General features: G+C 42.0%; 1 protein-coding gene across 1 annotated transcript in view; it reads left to right on the top strand.

Moving 5' to 3' along the window:
* The window catches only part of rxrab (retinoid x receptor, alpha b), a 105,209-nt gene that overhangs the window by 43,167 nt on the left and 41,247 nt on the right, over positions 1–20,795 (top strand). The window contains exon 3 of the mRNA XM_067438052.1: positions 10,903–11,168. Within this exon, the coding sequence (XP_067294153.1) occupies positions 10,903–11,168 (266 nt within the window). The remainder of the gene's footprint in view (positions 1–10,902; positions 11,169–20,795) is intronic.

Raw genomic sequence — 20,795 nt, 5'->3', positions numbered from 1 at the left:
TTCATTTACAGGAGGGAACAAATTTCCTTCATTGTATCAACTCAAATTTTTTATTTCAATAAACTCAAAATTTTAAGGCAACCAGGTTACTTACTTTTTTAAGTTAAACCAACAAAAAACAGCATTTTTTAAATTTATTTTTTACAGTGTGTAAACACTTTAATCAGAATATTGTCTATGGTCAATAATCAGATTACTGCTGTCCATGCAATCATTGCGGCGGTGAGTTATCTATTATAAAAAATTGCAAAGTAATAAACAAAAACATGTTAACCTCTAAATATTCTCACTTTGTCTTTGCTTGGAACAAATTCAGTAGCATTGCGAGTTCTGATCTTGTCATTTGTGTGTCCGTGCGCTTCAGCTGTGTGTTGTGATGAAGTCAGCCCTCTGCTCTGCCTTCCATCATCCCTCATCTTCTGACTAATCAGGGCTCTGCTCTGCTTCTCGCTGCCTCATTAGCAAACTGTAACGATGTTTTGCTCAAATACATTTTGCTTAGGCTGGCGGTATATCCTTATCCCCTAGTCTGTTTATCTCCCGCCCCTGATTTACATTTCAGTGAGTAGGTGTTTGTGGTGATTGAGTAAACACTTTGTGTGGCAGTATTTATATAGCGCTTGAGTCGAGATTGTTGTGTTTACGCGATAAGGCCAAATCATATTCTTAATTGACACAGAGACTCTACTGGTTGTCTATATTAAAATAAAACAGAACCAAAACTCACAGTATTGAGTTATTAATGACATTATTATTGTATTTCAATTATTGGATTTAGCTTTAAAACTGGACAAATACTTGTATGTGATGCAGGAGATTATGTGAGCTTTACAGTAGACTGTAACAAATTATTTTTCGAAGTTGTAAATAAAACTAAGATAACTGGAGTACGTTTAACGAAATACTATTAGTATAATGTATAAAGTATAATGAAATACTAGTATTTCTACCTCAAAATGTAATGTTTAATTTAATGGGTAACACTTTACAATAAGGTTCATTAGTTAACATTTTAACTTATAAAAAAATTGTGTTGTTAATTTTAACATTTTTCTAATACTTTATTAAAATCATGTTAACATTAGTTAATGCACTGTGAACTATAACAAACCATGAACAGCTGTATTTTTATTAACTAAAATTAACAAAGATGAACAAATACAGTAGCAAATGTTGCTCATGGCTAGTTCATGTTAGTTCATACATTAACTAATGCTAACTAATGGAACTTTATTGTAAAGTGTTTATAATAATTGTAAAATAAACCATTTAATGTCTTACTTATTTGTGAAATTCCCTATAAGTATATTCAACACCACATATTTGTCCTTAGAGGCCAGTTTTATAAGTTATACATTATACTATGATGTTATGCTATTGCTCTCAGAGGAAGGATTTGAGCTGCAGATCTTGCTTTCAGCATGTGGTCATCTTAGAGAGAAAACGTCTCAGGTTACGTATGTAACCCTAGTTCCCTGAGGGAACGAGACGCTGCGTCGAAACGCTGTGAGAACGCCTCTGCGTTAATGCGTCGTGAAGCGCCTGTAGAACCATTCCATCGGGAGATCGATCGTCGCCGACGTGATGACGTCGCCGACGTGATGACGTCATCAACCGGAGACTATAAAAGGTCCGCGAACACAAACAGGAACTAGCTTCTGATAAAGCCTGAAGTAAGTGATCACGGGCACGCCGGGAGTATGGCAGGGCGACGCAGCGTCTCGTTCCCTCAGGGAACTAGGGTTACATACGTAACCTGAGACGTTCCCTTTCGGGGAACTCGAGCTGCGTCGAAACGCTGTGAGAACGCTTATACCCACATCGCCATAGGACCAAGTGTCTCGTATGTGTGAAGCCGAAGCGCACACGGTTACGAGAGTACCTGTGTCCCAACTGTAGATGCCAGGTCTACTTCATAGAACCTGACGAAGGTTAAAGGAGACGACCATCCGGCCGCGTTACAAATATCGTGGAGGGAAGCCCCCGACAAAAGTGCTTTTGAAGCAGCCATACCCCTGGTTGAATGCGCCCGGACAGCCAGTGGAGACGGCTGCCCGGCCGCTTCATAAGCAAGTGAGATGGCCTCGACCACCCACTTGCTCTTCCTCTGCTTAGATACTGGGGCCCCTTCTTAGGGGGCCCGAAACAGACAAACAGCTGATCAGTTTTCCTCCACAGGGCAGCTCTGTGGACATAAGTATCTAACGCCCTGACAGGGCACAGCAGATTCAATCTTTCCTGGTCTGACGTCGTGAAAGGAGGAGGACAGAATGCCTGAAGAGTGATGGGGCCCCGTGGGCTCGTAGGAACCTTGGGGACATAACCCGGCCTGGGATGCAGAAATGCTTTCACCATCCCAGGCGCAAACTCTAAACATGAGGGCCCTACAGACAGGAACTGAATATCTCCTATTCTCTTTAGAGATGAAATAGCCAACAAAAATACCGTCTTGAGGGTAAGGAACTTATCCGAAACCTCCTCCAAGGGTTCGAATGGAGGCTCGGACAAGCCCCGTAAAACAATGGCTAAGTCCCATGCTGGGACCCTCGAGTGCATCACAGGCCTCAACCTTAAAGTGCCACGGAGGAAACGTGTAATCAGAGGGTGTCTTCCCAAAGACACTCCACCGAAAGGGACGTGGAAGGCACCCAAGGCCGCCACGTACACCTTTATTGTGGAGGGGGTCAACCCTGCCGAGAACCTTGCCTGCAGAAACTCCAGCACTGTACCAACCGGGCAGTTAACTGGGTCCCACTGGCGTTCTCTGCACCATGCTGAGAAAAGTTTCCATTTCAGAGCGTACAGTTTCCTCGTGGACGGAGCTCTGGAGTGAAGGATGGTCTCTACGACCTCGGCCGAGAGACCTTCCTCTATGAGCCTAGCCCCCTCAGAGGCCAGGCCCACAGTTTCCACATCTCCGGGCGTGGGTGCAGGAATCTCCCGCCCGCCTGAGAGAGTAGATCCCTCCTGGTCGGAATCTCCATCGGAGAGCCTTCCAGGAGAGATATCAGGTCCGAAAACCATACTCGGGTCGGCCAGTACGGAACCACTAGAAGTACCTGGGCCCCGTCCCGGCGTACCCTCTCCAGAACTCCTGGAAGCAGGACAATCGGGGGGAAGGCGTACAGAGGTAGCCTCGGCCACTCCTGTACCATGGCATCCAGCCCCAGCGGGGCTGGATGGGTCAGAGAAAACCACTGCGGGCAGTGGGAATTCTCCGCCGAAGCAAATAGGTCTATTTCCGCTTTCCCATAAACCTTCCATAGGAGCTCCACCACCTCTGGGTGGAGTCTCCATTCCCCGGGCCTCGGCCCCTGTCTCGACAGGCTGTCTGCTTCCTGATTTAGGACCCCGGGGATATATACTGCCCTGATTGACAGCAATTTCCCCTGGGCCCACAGGAGGATCCGATGTGCCAATTTGTCCAAAGGACGGGACCTCAGACCCCCCTGGTGATTTATGTAGGCGACCACCGACGTGTTGTCTGTCCTGACTAACACATGGTGGCCCCTGAGGTCGGGCAGGAACTGTTTCAATGCAAGAAACACTGCGAGCATCTCTAGCCGATTTATGTGCCAGTGCCGCTGATGTTCCTGCCATAGACCCTGGGACGAGCGACCACTCATGGTCGCCCCCCAGCCCGTGAGAGAGGCGTCTGTCGTTAGCGTTACGCGACGAACATGAGCCCCCAACACGGGACCCTGAGATAAAAACCCCGGGTTTTTCCACATGACCAGAGCACGTAGGCATCGCCGCGTGACTTTGATCGTGCGGAGCGGATTTCCCCTCGGGGAGAACCCCTTCGTTTTGAGCCACCACTGCAGTGGCCTCATGTACAGTAGGCCAAAAGGTATCACGTTGGACGCTGCTGCCATGAGACCTAACAGTTCCTGGAACTGTTTCACAGTGACGGCCCGGCCTAGCTTCTGTTCTCTGACGGCTGCCAGGACCGATACTATGCGTGTTGGCGATAATTGCGCCCGCATAATTACCGAATCCCAGTTCACACCTAGAAAAGTGGTTCTCTGAGCCGGAGAAAGCACACTCTTCTTGGCGTTCAGCCTCAACCCCAGCTTCGACATGTGGGCGAGAACAGCATCTCGATGCTGAACCGCCATCTGCTCTGTATTCGCTAGAATCAGCCAGTCGTCGATATAGTTCAGTATGCGGATGCCCTGTAGACGCAGCGGCGCCAGAGCTGCATCCACACACTTGGTGAACGTGCGGGGTGACAGTGCTAGACCGAAGGGAAGTACACGATATTGGTATGCCTCTCCCCCGAAGGCAAACCTCAGGAACTTCCTGTGATGTGGAAGGATGGAGACATGAAAATACGCATCTTTGAGGTCTATGGTGACAAACCAATCCTCCGATTTGACCTGCGCTACAATCTGTCTGAGTGTAAGCATCTTGAATTTGAGCTTGGCCACCGAGCGATTCAATAGCCGCAGATCTAATATCGGGCGTAAGCCCCCATCCTTCTTCGGCACGATGAAGTAACGGCTGTAAAAGCCAGACTCCCTGCTGGGAGGGGGAACCCTCTCTATAGCCCCTTTTTGCAGGAGTGTCTCTACTTCCTGTGCCATTACCAGAGCCTGCTCCGGGCCCACCTCTGTAGGTAGGACACCGCAGAAAGGAGGTGGCCGACTTCTGAACTGAATGGCGTACCCCTTTTCTATTATCTGCAGGACCCACTGAGATATATTTGATAGACGTTTCCACTCGTCTAGAAAATCTACTAAGGGAACCAGCCTCTCGAGGCTGGCCTCTGGTGTATTTTGAGCAACAAGCACAGTGCCCTGAAGCGGCGGACCGGCAGGGAACGACTGACTTGACTGCTCGGGAGCCCCCCGAAGGGGGAGCGGACCACCCTCGAGTGGCCCGCGGGGACCGTCTGCGCCCCGGCATTGCGGCGGGGTTGGCAGCGCGGCCCCCAGAGGGCGCTGCAGGACAACGGGTACCGTAGGCAGAGGTAAACACCGTTTCCCTTCGGAGGGGACTACCCTCAGCGTCCTTTTGTTTCCCCTGCCCTCCGAGGAGGGGGCGGACCACCCTCAGGTGGCCCGCGGAGACCCTCTGCGCCCCGACATTGCGGCGGGGTTGGCAGCGCGGCCCCTTGAGGGTACCGAAGGAAGACGGGTACCGTATGCTGAGGTAAGCACCGTCTTCCCACGGAGGGGAAACTAAGGGAACCAGCCTCTCGAGGCTGGCCTCTGGTGTAATTTGAGCAGCGAGTGCAGTGCCCTGAAACGGCGAACCGGCAGGGAACACCTGACCTGACTGCTCGCATGCCCTCCGAGGAGGGGGCGGACCACCCTCAGGTGGCCCGCGGAGACCCTCTGCGCCCTGACATTGCGGCGGGGTTAGCAGCGCGGCCCCCTGTGGGCACCGAAGGAAGACGGGTACCGTGTGCTGAGGTAAGCACCGATTTCCTTCGGAGGGGAAATGCCAGGGACGATGCAGCTGAAGGCGAGAGATAGCTCGCAAGCGTCTCTTCGATCTTCGGCATCGCCCCATAACCATAGTGTCTCAGCCCAAATATATTACTATATTCAGATGTATGTGGGCTGAACACTCTATATGATACCGGTTTCCTCCATGACCTAGACACCTCGGTGTGCAGGTCAGGGAAGAATGGCAGGACGTTGATGCTTTGCACGAGAGGGCAGGAATCGCTCATCTAATTTCGTTTTCTCTGATTTCGATGGGATTCAGATATTTCAGCCAGCCAGTCATTCCTTATTTTTATATTTAACCTGGCCACAGCTCTCGTGAGAACCTCAACTCACTAGCGGGTGACTGAAGTGGCGAGTCTTCAGTCGCGATGCTCTCAACGTCCACCTCCTCAGAGCTGGATAGTTGGAGCACCGGTGCCCCGCCCAGGGAGGAAGAGACCGCAGAGCGGGCTTCCAAACCCCGAGACGAGACACTGGACGATACAGGTGAGGGCTGAGATAAGGCTGGGCCCGTCTCAAACCCCTCTGTAAAGTCCATGTGTGAACCCCACGACTGAAGCCACCGCTCTGCCTCGGCAGCAGCGGGACCAGAGCCGCGGGGAACACGAGCCGAGGCACCCTCCTCGAAGAGTGCCCGGCGGGAGCGCAGCGTTCTCAGTGGCATACGCTCACAGTGCTCGCAAGCAGCCCCCTCGAGGGCTGCCTGGGCATGCTGCGCTCCCAAGCAGGCTACACAAAGAGAGTGTGTATCCCCGCTCGTGATGTAGCGTGGGCAGGGATGAACACACCTCTTAAAGCTGCTTTCACTCGCCATTTTACTCTATCTATTTTATTTTCTCTTTGTTTGTTAATATATACTGCAATATTTAACAAAAGGGTGGAAAATCTCTGGATATAGACAGACAAAAACACCAAATAGACAGACAGGTTCACACAGATCGCTTGCTGAAGGCTCAGAAGCTAGTTCCTGTTTGTGTTCGCGGACCTTTTATAGTCTCCGGTTGATGACGTCATCACGTCGGCGACGTCATCACGTCGGCGACGATCGATCTCCCGATGGAATGGTTCTACAGGCGCTTCACGACGCATTAACGCAGAGGCGTTCTCACAGCGTTTCGACGCAGCTCGAGTTCCCCGAAAGGGAACCACAACTTTCTGTTGCTCATAATAGCGCAGGTCCTCATTCAAAATTAGTTTTGGGGTTTATAAATGCACGTGTGTGTGTAAGGGGTGGGGGTTCACTGTGAGCCATCTAATGATCTTCCTACACACCTTGTTTATGATCTGAAATGTTCTTCCAGTGCTCTGGGAATGTGTGTATAGGTGCGTGTTGATGTGTATAGTCTGTGTGAAAGGGCATGATATGTACCTGCCCCCACAAGTTGTGTGTTGCTGTGGGCTGTTATATGTTGGTAGAAGTTTGCATGTGTGTGGTGTGTCAGACACATATCGCTGACCGTCATTTGTTGCCGACTCGTACTCTGTCATGTAGATAGGATGAGAAACCAGATCACAACCAATTTAAGCTGTCTAGTGAGGGCTTTCAGACAGATTTTTAAAAGAAAACATGAGTGTGCATGAGCTTTCCGCTCAGTTAATAGAAGTTTTTGTTCTATGCACATGCAACTTACCACTTTTGAGTCTGATGGAGAAATGCTGGTGACAGCGTGCAGGGCTGGTTTGGGTTGGCTGGGAAAAATCCTGGCATAAATCCTTCCTGACAAATCTTAAACTTCTTAAACTGACTTCTTATAATGGCCATTAAAGAGGTAAACAAAAAAATTGTAATGAATTCATTTAAATGTGAGCAGCATGTAAATAACAGCACACATGTATTTACTATGGTAAAGCAAAATGTATTAGTGTCACTCTATACCTATAGGTGTACCATCATACTGCAAAGGACTATTCAATCCTGGTATGCATATTCCAGAAACTTACAGGTGCAGTGTGTGCATTTTAGTGCCATCTAGCAGTGAGGTTGTGAATAACAATCACCCACCACTCACCCCTCCCTTTCGAAGCACAGAAACTACAGGGGCCAACACTGGACAAAAAAATGTCTTCGTCGTAAAGGTCAGAGAATGACTAGTAGCCAAGAAATCTAGATGTACCTTAGCAGCAGCAAATCTAATTTTCAGCAAGGGCCGTCTAGCAACACTCCGTTGGCTTGCGAGCTTGAAAAACAAAACTTTAGTCAGGCCAATCACATCATGTATAGAGTCGGTGTGCAGGCTTAACATAATGACGCCAGAGTTGTGACGGTTCCACATACTTGAAAACAAACAAGATGGTGAACAGCGGTCTTTCGAATCGGGTTTGTGTGGGACTCTGGAAGACTTGGAGTTAAGCTTTTCTTTGAGAAAAGAACAAAGAATGGCACTGAAGTCATTCTTAAAAAGGGAAGATGTGTTCTGAGTTTTGCCAACCGGATACAGCAAAAGTTGAATCTGTCAACTAGTTCTGCTTCACCTTCTTTGTTGCAAAATCCATTTGCGTGCAGAGGGAGTTTGAAAGACAACTGTTTATCCTGCAGTAGAAATATCTCCTATAGTAATTGCTGATGTTTCCATGTCTTTTATTTTTGAAGTCCATGTTTACTGTCATCTGTTCCTTTCATGTGATTCCCTGTTCCCTTCATGTGATCTTGTCATGAGGTTCCTTGTCATGTTCTGATTTGTTCCTTATGTGTCATGTTTTCATTGGTTTATGTCGTGTTCTCATTAGGCTTGCTCGACTTCATGCTGTGCCGCAAAGATCGGCTGCCGCCTGTCAAAAGCAATGCATTCTGGTTAGAAAATTTGTCTGACTTTGATCAGTGCTGCAGCCGCATTACATGTGCCATTAAAGTACCGCAAGAGCAAAACGAGAGGGCGTCTAGGTCAGATGCTGCAGTCGCTCAAAATCGGACTGACGACACATTTTATCTCATTGGTCAGATTAATAGATTGTAATGATTGGGATGATGTGTGTTGCTGTATTTAAGCAATTTTGATATTAAATATCTGATATTCTGATATGCAAAAAACAAATTAAGATGACGCTATATCTAGTAAATATATATTCTTATTGTATAAGAGTAACAATTTGGAAGAAAAGACAGCTGTCTTTGTACTCCCCTGCCTGTAACAGACGGATCTCGCTAGCTGGTGGCAGGCTAGTGAAGCTCAATTTGAACAAGCCGGTTTCAATAGTTCTGTCTGATCATTGGTTGTTTTTTTTGTCATGTGATCCCTATAGTCTTGCATTAAAGCCTTTTGTGTTCTTCGTCGCATGCAGCTGGATACAACCGATCTGCGAAAGTGGCCACCTGCAAGCGGGGAAGAGCTGCAAACGGAGACGTGAAGTCAGACACTTTCTGCTTCCCGTAGTGACATTTGCACGGTGTTACATAACACAATATAACATCGCAACTGCATCCAAAGAGGTTTTACTGTTATAAAATACAGATTTGTGAGCATTAGTAGCACTGAAAGTTTTCAAATAAACTAGAGACACACATGATTGTTGTCATGCGGTGAATCCAGCCAATCATGGAAAAGCGGTGTCGCCATTAGCACTCATGCAGTCGCTCTGGAAAAGCTGTGCAGAATGCACCAGCTGACTGCTCTCAGATCGCTCTCGCGGCATTTTGTTGACATACGTCACAGTCGCATGGTGTCGGCGCTGCCTCAAGTCGGACAAAATTTCAAAACGGCATGCACTACTTCAAGTCAGTCGCCAATTGGTCTGCGTATAGCTGTATGAAGTCGATCAAGCCTCTTGTCATATATCGAAGAATGTTATGATGTTCCATGTCCTATGCTCCATGTTCCATATTTGAATTGTTCATTGTTAAGTTAAGTTAATTTAATTGTTAACAAACTTTATTTTTCCAGAGAAACACATTGAAATCTAATGGCCTTGAGAATGTTTCACAATACAGAATGAGAAGCTGATGTTTCAATACAATATTTGCTATGACACTTGAACTGTTACCTTTTCCTGAAATGTGTTGCTGCATGTATAGGAAGATTGATATTGTTTTCATTTCGGTCAAGGTCTTGTAGCTGTGAGGAAAACAAGGATGAGTAATTAAGCCCTCTGTGTTTTCTCAGCATGTGTTTACTCTCTCTGTAAAGAGAAGGCAAGTTGTGGCTGAAGTCCACTGTGTTATCAGCGTAGACAATGTAAACAAATCAACTAACAGTACAATAAATATGTAGGCTATATGGGAGAACACACACACACAAACACACACACACGTTGTGTTTCCATGTTTTATGGGGACTTTCAATAGGCGTAATGGTTTCCATACTGAATAAACTGTATTTTTATTCCCCTGTGCTGCCTCTAACCCTAAACCTACCAATCACAGGAAACATTCTGCATTTTTACATTTTCAAAAAACATCACTTGGTTTATAAGATGTTTTTCTCATGGGGACCAAAAAATGTCCCCACAAGGACAAGGATTTCAGATATTGCCATCTTTCTGCGGACATTTTGTCCCCATAACGTAAGGTTTACCAGGCCACACACACACACACACACAAACAAAGTATGAGTGTACAAAGTGTGCCACATTTAATTAGCATTATACATTTTTCTTAAAATATCAATAAGAAAATATCTTAAAATATCAATAAGAATTTCAGCGTTTCAGGTCAGTAAACAAATCCTTATGTTTATCATAAATAGTGTTGTTTGTAGTTTCATAAATAAATTGTTTGAATATACTTTAAAATGTAATATAATAAGCAGAATTTTCAGCATCATTACTCCATTCTTCAGTGTTACATGCTCCTTCAGAAATAATTCTAATATGATGATTTGCTGCTCAGTAATCATTTCTTATTATTATTGCTCAATACTTTTATAGGAGCCATGATTTAAAAAAAAATCAGGATTGTGTAATGAATAGAGAGTTTAAAAGAACTTGTAAAGCATTTATTTGAAATGTAAATGTAAATATTATATTGTATAATATCAATATAAAATATAATTTGTCATTTATTTTTGTCCATGACATCCACGTTAATGCACTTATTATGTCATATTTTATTAATTTCTTATATTAATCATTTTAATATAATTTAAATACACTGTTATTTGTCATTTTTATGATGATTTAGCACCTTCTATGTGACTCTTTGAATTAGAAAGGTTTTTGTTGCTGCTTTTTTTTGCAGTTTAGTTTAAATTTTTGGACTATATACGTTTCTTTGAAATGTTAATTACGGTACATTCAACTCGTTTACGTCACAAGTTTAAAGAAAATCTTAAAATCTTTTTTTAACTTTAAAAAATGATTGGATAATTGAACATTATGTTCACATTCTTAAACCTTTTCACATCATCTGTTCAGCAGCTGTGTAAAATAACAATGGCATTGTTTACCTCACAATGCAAAATATTCCTGAAATGCCCTTTGTGTGTAACTCTTTTTCCCTCTCGCCGTCCTGCAGACTCCTCCGGTCACCTCTCGTCGTCTCCTTTGAGCTCCTCCACGGCTCACCGAGGCCTCAGTAACCATCCTCTCCATCAGCCCCTGCTCGGCCCATCCGCTATGAGCTCCAGCCCGGGCCAGCTGCACTCGCCCATCAGCACTCTTAGCTCGCCCATCAACGGCCTGTCCTCGCCGTTCCCTGTTATCAGCTCGCCCATGGGCCATCCCTCCATGAGCGGCCCGTCCTCCACCAGCATGACGTTCAGACCCAGTCTAAGCCCACAGGTAAGACATGTACTGTGGACTCATTAAGCAGCTTCAGTACGAATTGTTGTGGGTGCAGTGCCGAGTACTATTGCTGAATATTTCAGATATATGCATGCAACCAATCAAAATTTGTGGCCTGTGCTAGCAAAATGAGTCGTAATGTGCTAATTATGAGCTGAGTGAAAAGGGTCAGTTTTGGTTGAATTTGAGATTTTCACAAAAATGAGTTTATTAAACCCTTGTCTAGAGATCCCAATGCTACAAATAGCAGTTCAACATCTAAAAGTATCTTTATCTGTATGTTTTCTAAGAGGGGGTACCTTTCCCTTGTCCATGAAAAATGACGTCTGGCGCTTTGTTTTTGGTATCGTTTTAAAGTGAAGCATTCCAACTTTTTGAAAATTCATAGCGAATATTCAATGGCATGAGTCTAAGCCAATCAAATGTGATTTTCAAACTCATGCTGATGTACACAAAATGATCTTAATCGCGCTGACTGACAGCTTCAGACAGCGCGTGGTCTCGCCAATATACACATATAGAATAAATTACATGTATCAAAATATCTGTTTAGGTGAATATTTGGCTTAAGTGAACATTTGGTTAACTGTCATTAATATTAATCAAACAATTGAGGTATCATGGAAAAAAGGTTGAATGCACAGTATATATGACCCTGGACCACAAAACCAGCCATAGTTGTAATTTTTGTGAAAATGGAAATTGGAAACTGAAAAAAAGTATTAAAGTATTAAATAAAGCTTTTCATTGTTGTATGGTTTGTTAGGATAGGACAATATTTGGTCGAGAACTATTTGAAAATCTGGAACCTAAATATGAAAATCCTATTTAAAGTTGTCCAGGTGAAGTTCTTAGTAACAATATTACTACTAATAATACATTTTTTGAAATATTTACTGTAGGAAATTTACTACATATCTTAATGGAACATGATATTTATTTAATATCCTAATGATTTTTGACATAAAAGAAAAATTGATAATTTTGTACCCATAATGTTGGCTAATGCTATAAATATACCTGTGCGGCAAAATGCAACTTTCTGTGGTCATGGTTCATATATATTTTTCCTATAGATATAGGATTTGACTTAAGGTGTGCCAAATTTGGTGTTTTGGTGTTGTTTTGGTAGCCTAGAAATCTAGACGCACCCTAGCGGCAGCAAATCTAAGTGAGTGTCGTCTAGCAACTCTCAATACACTTTTAAGCTGTAAAAGCCAAACTCTGGTCAGGCCAATCACATCGTGTATAGAGTCGGTAGGCGGGGCTTAACATAATGACGACCGAATTGCGCTTGCGTGCTACTAGTAAACAGAAACTGGCGAACGGCGGTCTTTCGAATCAGCTTTGACTTGGACTCTGGAAGACTTGGAGTTAAGCTTTTCTCTGAGAAAAGAACAAAGAACGGCACTGAAGTCATTCTTAAAAAGGGAAGATGTGTTCTGAGTTTTGCCGACCGGATACGGCGAATGTTTAATCTATCAACAAGCTCTGCTTCACCTTCGTTGCTCTGGTTGGTGTAGCGCTATCCTATCGCGTGCAGAGGGAGTTTGAAAGACAACCGTTTATCCCGCCCCTCGGATTGAGCCCTGTCTATGGTGAGTTTCCAAACCAAACATCTTGATGTGGGTCTGGCTTGTCAGGCTATAGTTTTGGAACCTTCAGAAAACTTTAACTCGATTTTTTTTTTTCCGAGTCTTTGCTGACTCTTATCGGCTTTAACCAGATGTAGTTTGAACAAATCATACAATAATTTCAAAGTGAAAATAACTCATTTTTGAAAATGTATTATATCAGTTTATTGTATTAATTTCTTATAATAATTTGAATATAATTGAACTGTTATTTGTCATAGTTTTTATTATGATTTAGCACCTTCTCAGTGACTTTTCGAATTAGAAAGATTTTGTTGCTGCATATTTTTTTGCAGTCTAGCTTCAATAGATGGTCTTTTTGGACTAGAGAAGAAGTTTCTTTGAAATGTTTATATAGTACATTAAACTCGTTTACTTCAAACGTTAAAGAAAATCTTAAAATCTTGGTCATTTGTAAACTTTTAAAATTAATTGAAGTTTCACAAACTAATTTCGGGAGAAGCACACGCAGACAATTAAATCTAACTAAACACAGGTGGAGCAGGCTCAGATAATTAACCCAATTTGAACACAAGAGGAGCACATTAAACTAATCAGTTAATCAATGATAGGAGGTGTATATAGACAGCCGATTTACCTTCCTGTCATTGACAGTTTCTCAGCATCCCACCACCACCCCTTCTCCGCACTTACTTAAATCAACTGCTATAAATATCAAAACAAATCACAAATTGCAATCTAGTTCTAAACTATCCATGTTGGGGGGGGGTACTCTGGGTTCGGGCAAATTTTCCGAGCCCGGAGCCCTCCCCGGACAGCACGCCAAATATGCATAATCTTTACTCTATTTAATTGATGTAAGTGTGAACTCGTGAATTGTACACTATATTCACATTCTTAAACCTCTTCACATTATCTGTTCAGCAGTTGTGCAAATATACCCATGTGACAAAATGGGACTTTTGTGGTCCAGTCATATATTTTCTCTATAGATATGGGTTTGACTTGCTGTGTGTCAAAATTGGTGTTAGGTGATTTTGTTTGGGAACCTTCAGAAAACTTTAACTCTAATGTTTCTCAAAATTGACTCTGCTGACTCTATCGACTTCAAAAAGAAGTAGTTTTAACAAATCATACATTATTTTTGAAGGTGAAAATAACAATAACTCATTTTTGAACATTTGCTATGTGCGACTCATTTTGCCAGCAACATGTTCTCAGGCTCAGCTTGAACTGATTTTTCCTGCTCAGTTGGCTAAACTTGTCCTGAACTCTGCTGAAAATTAAAGATCAATTTTAAAGAGTCTGATTCCTCAAATGGATTTGATTGCTTGACTAGATGGTGCACAAAATCAAACACATGCAGGGACACAAACATTTATTCGAACCTTTTCCTCATTTATTGAACCATTCAGCCAATTTAGTAAGGTTTTTAAAAATTGCATTTAATGTGCTTTTCTTGCTCCAATAAGACATGGTCATCTGCTTGTTTATAGCAAATGGCTGTCTGCATACCTATAGGCTAGCTCAAAAAGCTCTGCTAAAGTTTCTCAGCAGTGAAAAATTATAGTAATTATAAAGTTTGGACATTCAAGTATTTAGAAATACATAAATAGTTTCATTATCTTCCATATGGCACACACATGCATACACACTTGCGTCTTATACACAGTGTTTACCTCATTAATTTGATCAATCAGAGTTCAGTGGCCTCAAATGCGCTTTTCTTGCATGCTGCAGTCCTCCGCTTATTCACAGAAAACGTAATCAATTCAGCATCAGTGCTATCAGCTTTATGATTGGGTTTTATTTAATAACACATAGCTTAAAAAGCTCAGCTGAAGCAGTGTTTTATTGGTGGAAAATGCAGCTTCTTGTAAAAAATGGTGGAGTTATTGGATTTCTGTTAAATCCCTCTCACTATGAGCTGAGTTTTATGAGACATCATACTAGGAATATTACAGTTTCCAAGTGATGTAATTCCACTTTTGTATTATAATTTTCTACATTTGTTTTCCATTTGTTTGTTACATTTGTTCCATTGTCTTGATTTGTTTTTGGATTTATATTTTATATTTAAGCATATATGTAGGTGGTTTACTTGTGCCTTTTTAATGGGTACATAGATACAAAATAAACAGATATTTGTATTCAGAATTTGTGCTTAAGCATTTAGGGCCCTATCTTGCACCCAGCGCAATTGACTTTGTACACCGACGCATGTGTCATTCCTATTTTGCACCCGCGCAAAGCGCGCTTTTCCCTCCACAGAAGCACGTCGCTAAACTAGTGAATGAACTTGCACTCCCTGGGCGGTTCAGCGCAAAAAAGGAGGCGTGTTCCGGCGCAAACAATCCCTGGTGCTATTTTGCTGTTCCATTAAACAATTGCGCCACTGACCAGAAAAAACCTAAAGTCAGTGGCGCGTTGCGCCTTGTTCATTATGCTATTTTAAGGGCTTGACCATAATGTATAGCGTGCACAATGCGCATACACTTTGCTCATGTAATCTACACAGATGCAAGAGTTATTTTTGCAAATCATAAATTGTTACACTAAAAAAATATTAACACATGAGATGACGGAAATCATTGTGGTGTGCGACGAAGACGTGAAAAAAATAGGCATAAATCTAGCTTACAAATTATTCAATTATAGTAATTAAGGATCAGACCTGTTTGCCCAATAGAGGCAAGACATATATGTATATAAGGACCTCTGACAAATTCGTTTGTCCGTCAAGAACCAGGAAAAAAAAATCGACTGAAAAACTGTTTAACCGACGCTATTTTGGGTGGGTTTCTCCCATCCCCATACAACACAACTTTTCTGCCTTTCAAGAACATCAGTCACGTCGGCTGTGAACCGCTCCTGGCGTGCGCCTGGTAAATACGCCATAATAATAGCAATCCATAATGGAACTTGCGCACCTGCTTTTAAAGGGAATGTTGGATGCCGCTCTGATTGGTTTATTCACGTTACGCCCAAACCACACCTATGAATAATGAAGCTACTTCAGACCAACCCATTTTAGATTTGCGCCAGGCGCAAGAGTCATTTATCCCGCCGGGAAAATAGCAACAGTGCCGCGACCCGCCCACAAAGTTACTTGCGCTTCGCGCTTTGACACTTTCGTTTCAGATCGTTAAAATAGAGCCCTTAGAGCAGAACATGTTATACCCTAGTTAGTAAATCAAAGAAAAACAAAAGAACAAAAACAAATTAATTACTGTAAATGCAGGTGGAACTCGCCTGAAACATTTGCAAATTTATTTTTTATATTTTTTATATTCAATTTTGGAATGAACCAAAATAACTTTTAGTAAATTAACGAAGAATATACATGTAGACATAAAGATGATTAAATTAAATGTCTATGTTATCAGTTAGCATATTCAGGGCTGCTGTCTGGGGTTCATAATGTGAATCCTAAAATAAAATGATGTTAAATCATATGATGAGACTGAATTTTGTACAGAATATACAGTTTTCTATTTGAATACATTTTAAAATATAATTTATTGCTGTGATGCAAAGCTGGAATTTCAACATCATTACTCCAGTCTTCAGTGTCAGATGATCCTGAAATCATTCTAATATGTTGATTTGATACTCAAGAAACATTTATGATTATTATAAGTGTTGAAAGCAGTTGTGTAAAACATTTTTTAGGATTCTTTAATGAACAGAAAGTTCAAAATAACAGTATTCATCTGGAATAGAAAGCTTTTGCAACATTGCACAACTGTTCAAAGGTTTAGGGTCAGTAAGAATTGTTAATTTTTTTGTGGGAAAGTAATAAAATAAATTAATACCTTTATTCAGCAAGAATGCATTAAATTAATCAAAAGTGACAGTAAAGACATTTATAATGTTACAAAAGATTCTAATTCTAATAATTGCTGTTCTTTTAAACTTGCTATTCATCAGAGAATCCTGAAAAAAGAAATTACACCACTGTTTTTGACGCTGATAATAATCATAAATGTTTTTTGAGCAGCAAATCAGCATATTAAAATTATTTCTGAAGGATCATGTTACACTGAAGACTGGAGTAACGATGCTGAAAATTCAGCTTTACCATCACAGAAATAAATTATAATTTAAAAATATATTAAAATAGAAAACAAATCTTTAATCTTACTGATCACAAACGTTTGAACAGTAGTGTACATGTGCAAATGTGAATCTGTCTGTGTGTATGAGGAGATTGAACTGGCAGGGTGTTAAAAGTTTCTTTCTGACACACACCACATGGCTAAACTGCAGATTTTAACAAGCCAGCTCATTTCCCGTGTGATTGGGTCCTGACCAATCCCCAACCGGGCCTCTTCTGAACCCATTTAGCATGCCAATAAAAAGCAAAAAGCCCATGTGGCACACTACGGCTGTGTTTGACACCATGCGGTCAGAGATCAAGCACTCTGACGAGGCTAATGAGGATGAATGGGGGCCAGGGCACCTCCAAGACGCCTCTCCTTAAGCCCATACGCCATTACTTAAGGCAACACCATTAATGTGAAACGCCCCCTCTCCATTTAGTAGCCAAATTAAAGCTGTCTGACATGAAGTCGTGGAAAGGAATAAAAAAAAGAAAAAAAGTTCATTGTTTTTATGCCAACCCAAACTGTTTTTAATGTGAACTTGTTTCCATTTCGGGGTACAGCTCTAACGACTGAACACTTTATAACTGCTAGTGAGAGAGAGGGTGTATGAGGGGGAAAACCTTTCACAATAACATATCCCTAACATAGTATAGTGTGTGGTTTATCTTAAACTGTATTGCAGGGATTTCAGTTTCATCTGGTGTCTGATAACACCCCACGGTCTTCAAATGAATTTATAAAAGGCTGTTATTTGATATGACTAGAGTTACACTAAATGGCTTTACTGATTCTCAAATGACTCTAGCAGGCACCCCTTGACTTCACTGAGCCAAAGTCTGAATAAATCCATCTTACTTATCTTTAAAGATTAAAAGTTATACGTTAATGATTACATTTGTAATTCAAACACACTCATACAGAATGGCTCTGCAAACCCTAGTGCAATGGGGGGAAAATTCAGCTGAGATCAAAACATTTCTTCAGTCAATTATATTATGCTGCTCTTATACATGTCACATCTACTAAAAAGTAAAACAGGAACATAGTTATAATTTTTTTTTCTGAATCTGTTATTTTACATTTTACAAACCCATTCCCAAAAACGTTGGGACACTGTATAAATTGTGAAAAAGGAATCCAATAATTTAAAAATCTCATAAACTTATATTTTATTCACAATAGAATATCGATAACATATCAGATGTTGAAAGTGAGACATTTTGAAATGTCATGCCAAATATTGGCTCATTTTGGATTTCACGAGAGCTACATATTCCAAAAAAGTTGGGACAGGTACCAATAAGAGCCTGGAAAAGTTAAAGGGGGGGGGGGGGGGGGGAACACTCAGTTTCAGTCAGTGTCATGTCAATCTTGAGTACCTATAGAGTAGCATTGCATCCTGCATATCTCCGAAAAGTCTTTATTTTTTTAATAATTATATAAGAAAGATGCGCTGTTCCGAGTCTTTCCGAAAAAAGCAGAGCGGGTGGGGGCGTATCGTGTGAGTGGAGCTAAAGAATGACGTGTGCTCGCTGCTGCTATGTTGAGTCGAGTGCGTCGTAAAGCTGTGTCATCCCTAACAGCGGGAAAAAAACTTTATTCAAAATAAAAATATGGCTTTTAATCAGATACAGCCATACATCTATGATCCGGAATCAGATCCAGAGGCTGCAGTTGAACAGGAGCAGCAGCAAAAACGACTAGAGCAGGACGTCTCTATGTGGTACAAGTTATACACTAACTATATAATATGCTTAGCGGCTTGTGTTATTTACATATTTATACTTGAATTATATCGTCGTATTTTTGTCTTTGAAGGTGTACATGTGGGAAGTGCAGTTGTGCACGTGTGTTTGTGTGTTTACGCGTGGTTTGTGTAGACAGTAAGCGGACTAAAAAAAACACAGACATTTGAAGCAGTCTCACTTACCCTTCTAACGTTGGGACTGCTCCATCCTTCAGCATTAGGCGATTGGGAAAATCCGGCGTCGAGCTGGGCCTTGTTTATGAAACAGTCGGCACCGAAATGCAGCGAACAAATATAAACATTCGCGCAACTCAGTTGCTGATCCGGAAAAGCAAATTACATCCACTGTTGCCTTAACGCGGGGTTTTTGGCGAATCTGTGCAGGACTGTCTTGGTCTGGCAACCAAAAACGCACTTTTTTGGTGACATTGTTATGTGCACATCACCTGTCCAGCATCCTACAAGCCAGCACTTTGATGGGCGTAGGCTGTTACTTTCGCTCTCTCCCTCTCTCTCTCTCTCACGCGCTTCCGGTAGAATTGTCCGTAAGGCCCATACAAGGAAATTCCGCCCCCATTAACGTCAAAGGGGACGCATGATCTCAAAAAACTTGCCGAAACTTATGACTAACCGGAAGTAGTATTTTTGACAAAGAAATACTCCCATCAAACGTCCACCTTAACTTTTGAAACTTTGTCTATGTTTAGTATGGGATTCCAAGTCTTTAACAGTGTAAAAAGATCAGTATGCATGAAACAGCATTTCACCCCCCCTTTAAATACAGTATAAGGAACCGCTGGAGGACCAATTTGCATCTTATTAGGTCAATTGGCAACATGATTGGACATGAAAAGAGCCTCTCAGAGTGGCAGTGTCTCTCAGAAGTCAAAATGGGCAGAGGATCACCAATTCCTCCAATGCTGTGGCAAAAAAATAGCAGAGCAATATAAGAAAGGAGTTTCTCAGAGAAAAAATTGCAAAGAGTTTTAAGTTATCATCATCTACAGTGCACAGCATTATCCAAAGATACAGAGAATCTGGAACAATCTCTGCGTGTAAGTGGTCAAAGCTGGAAAACCATACTGGATGCCCGTGATCTTCAGGCCCTTAGACGGCACTGCATCACATACAGGAATGCTACTGTAATGGAAATCACAACATAGGCTCAGGAATACTTCCAGAAAACATTGTGGGTGAACACAATCCATCTTTGTTCGCCATTGCTGGCTAAAACTCTATAGGTAAAAAAAAAAATAGACATATCTAAACATGATCCAGAAGCGCAAGTGTTTTTTCTGGGCCAAGGCTCATTTAAAAGACTCTTAGCAAAGTGGAAAACTGTTCTGTGGTCAGACGAATCAAAATTTGAAGTTCTTTTTGAAAAAAATGGGATGCCATGTCGTCCGGACTAAAGAGGACAAGGACAACCCAAGTTGTTATCAGCGCTCAGTTCAGAAGTTCAGAAGCCTGCATCTCTGATGGTATGGGGTTTCATGAATGTGTGTGGCTGTGGCATAGGCAGCTTACACATCTGGAAAGGCACCATCCATACTGAAAGGTATATCAACATATACTTCCATCCAGACATTGTCTTTTTCAGGGAAGACCTTGCATTTTCCAACATGACAATGCCAGACCAAATTCTGCATCAATTACAACATCATGGCTGTGTAGAAGAAGGATCCGGGTACTGAAATGGCCAGCCTGCAGTCCAGATCTTTCACCCATAGAAAACATTTGGAGCATCATAAAGAGGAAGATGCAACAAAGAAGACATAAGACAGTTGAGCAACTAGAAGCCTGTATTAGACAAGGATGGCACAACATTCCTATTCCTAAACTTGAGCAACTTGTCTCCTCAGTTCCCAGATGTTTGCAGACTGTTATAAAAAGAAGATGGGATGCCACACAGTAGTAAACATGGCCTTGTCCCAACTTTGGTATGTGTTGATGCCATGAAATTTAAAATCAACTTAAAATCAGTTTTCTCAGTTTAAACATTTGATATGTCATTTTAAATGCTATTTATTCAAACATTAAAACAAATAAAAATCGTTTAAAATATTGACTGCACCTAACAATATAGTAGACCGTGGATTTAAATGAAAAGGTACATTTTGTTTTGTGGTATTACTATCGCTCATATTTAAGGTTAAAGATTTAAACAAGGGACCTC

Source organism: Pseudorasbora parva, chromosome 3 (genome assembly GCF_024679245.1).
Source record: "Pseudorasbora parva isolate DD20220531a chromosome 3, ASM2467924v1, whole genome shotgun sequence".
Classification (NCBI taxonomy): Eukaryota; Metazoa; Chordata; class Actinopteri; order Cypriniformes; family Gobionidae; genus Pseudorasbora; species Pseudorasbora parva.
This window is presented reverse-complemented; position numbering and strand designations above follow the sequence as displayed.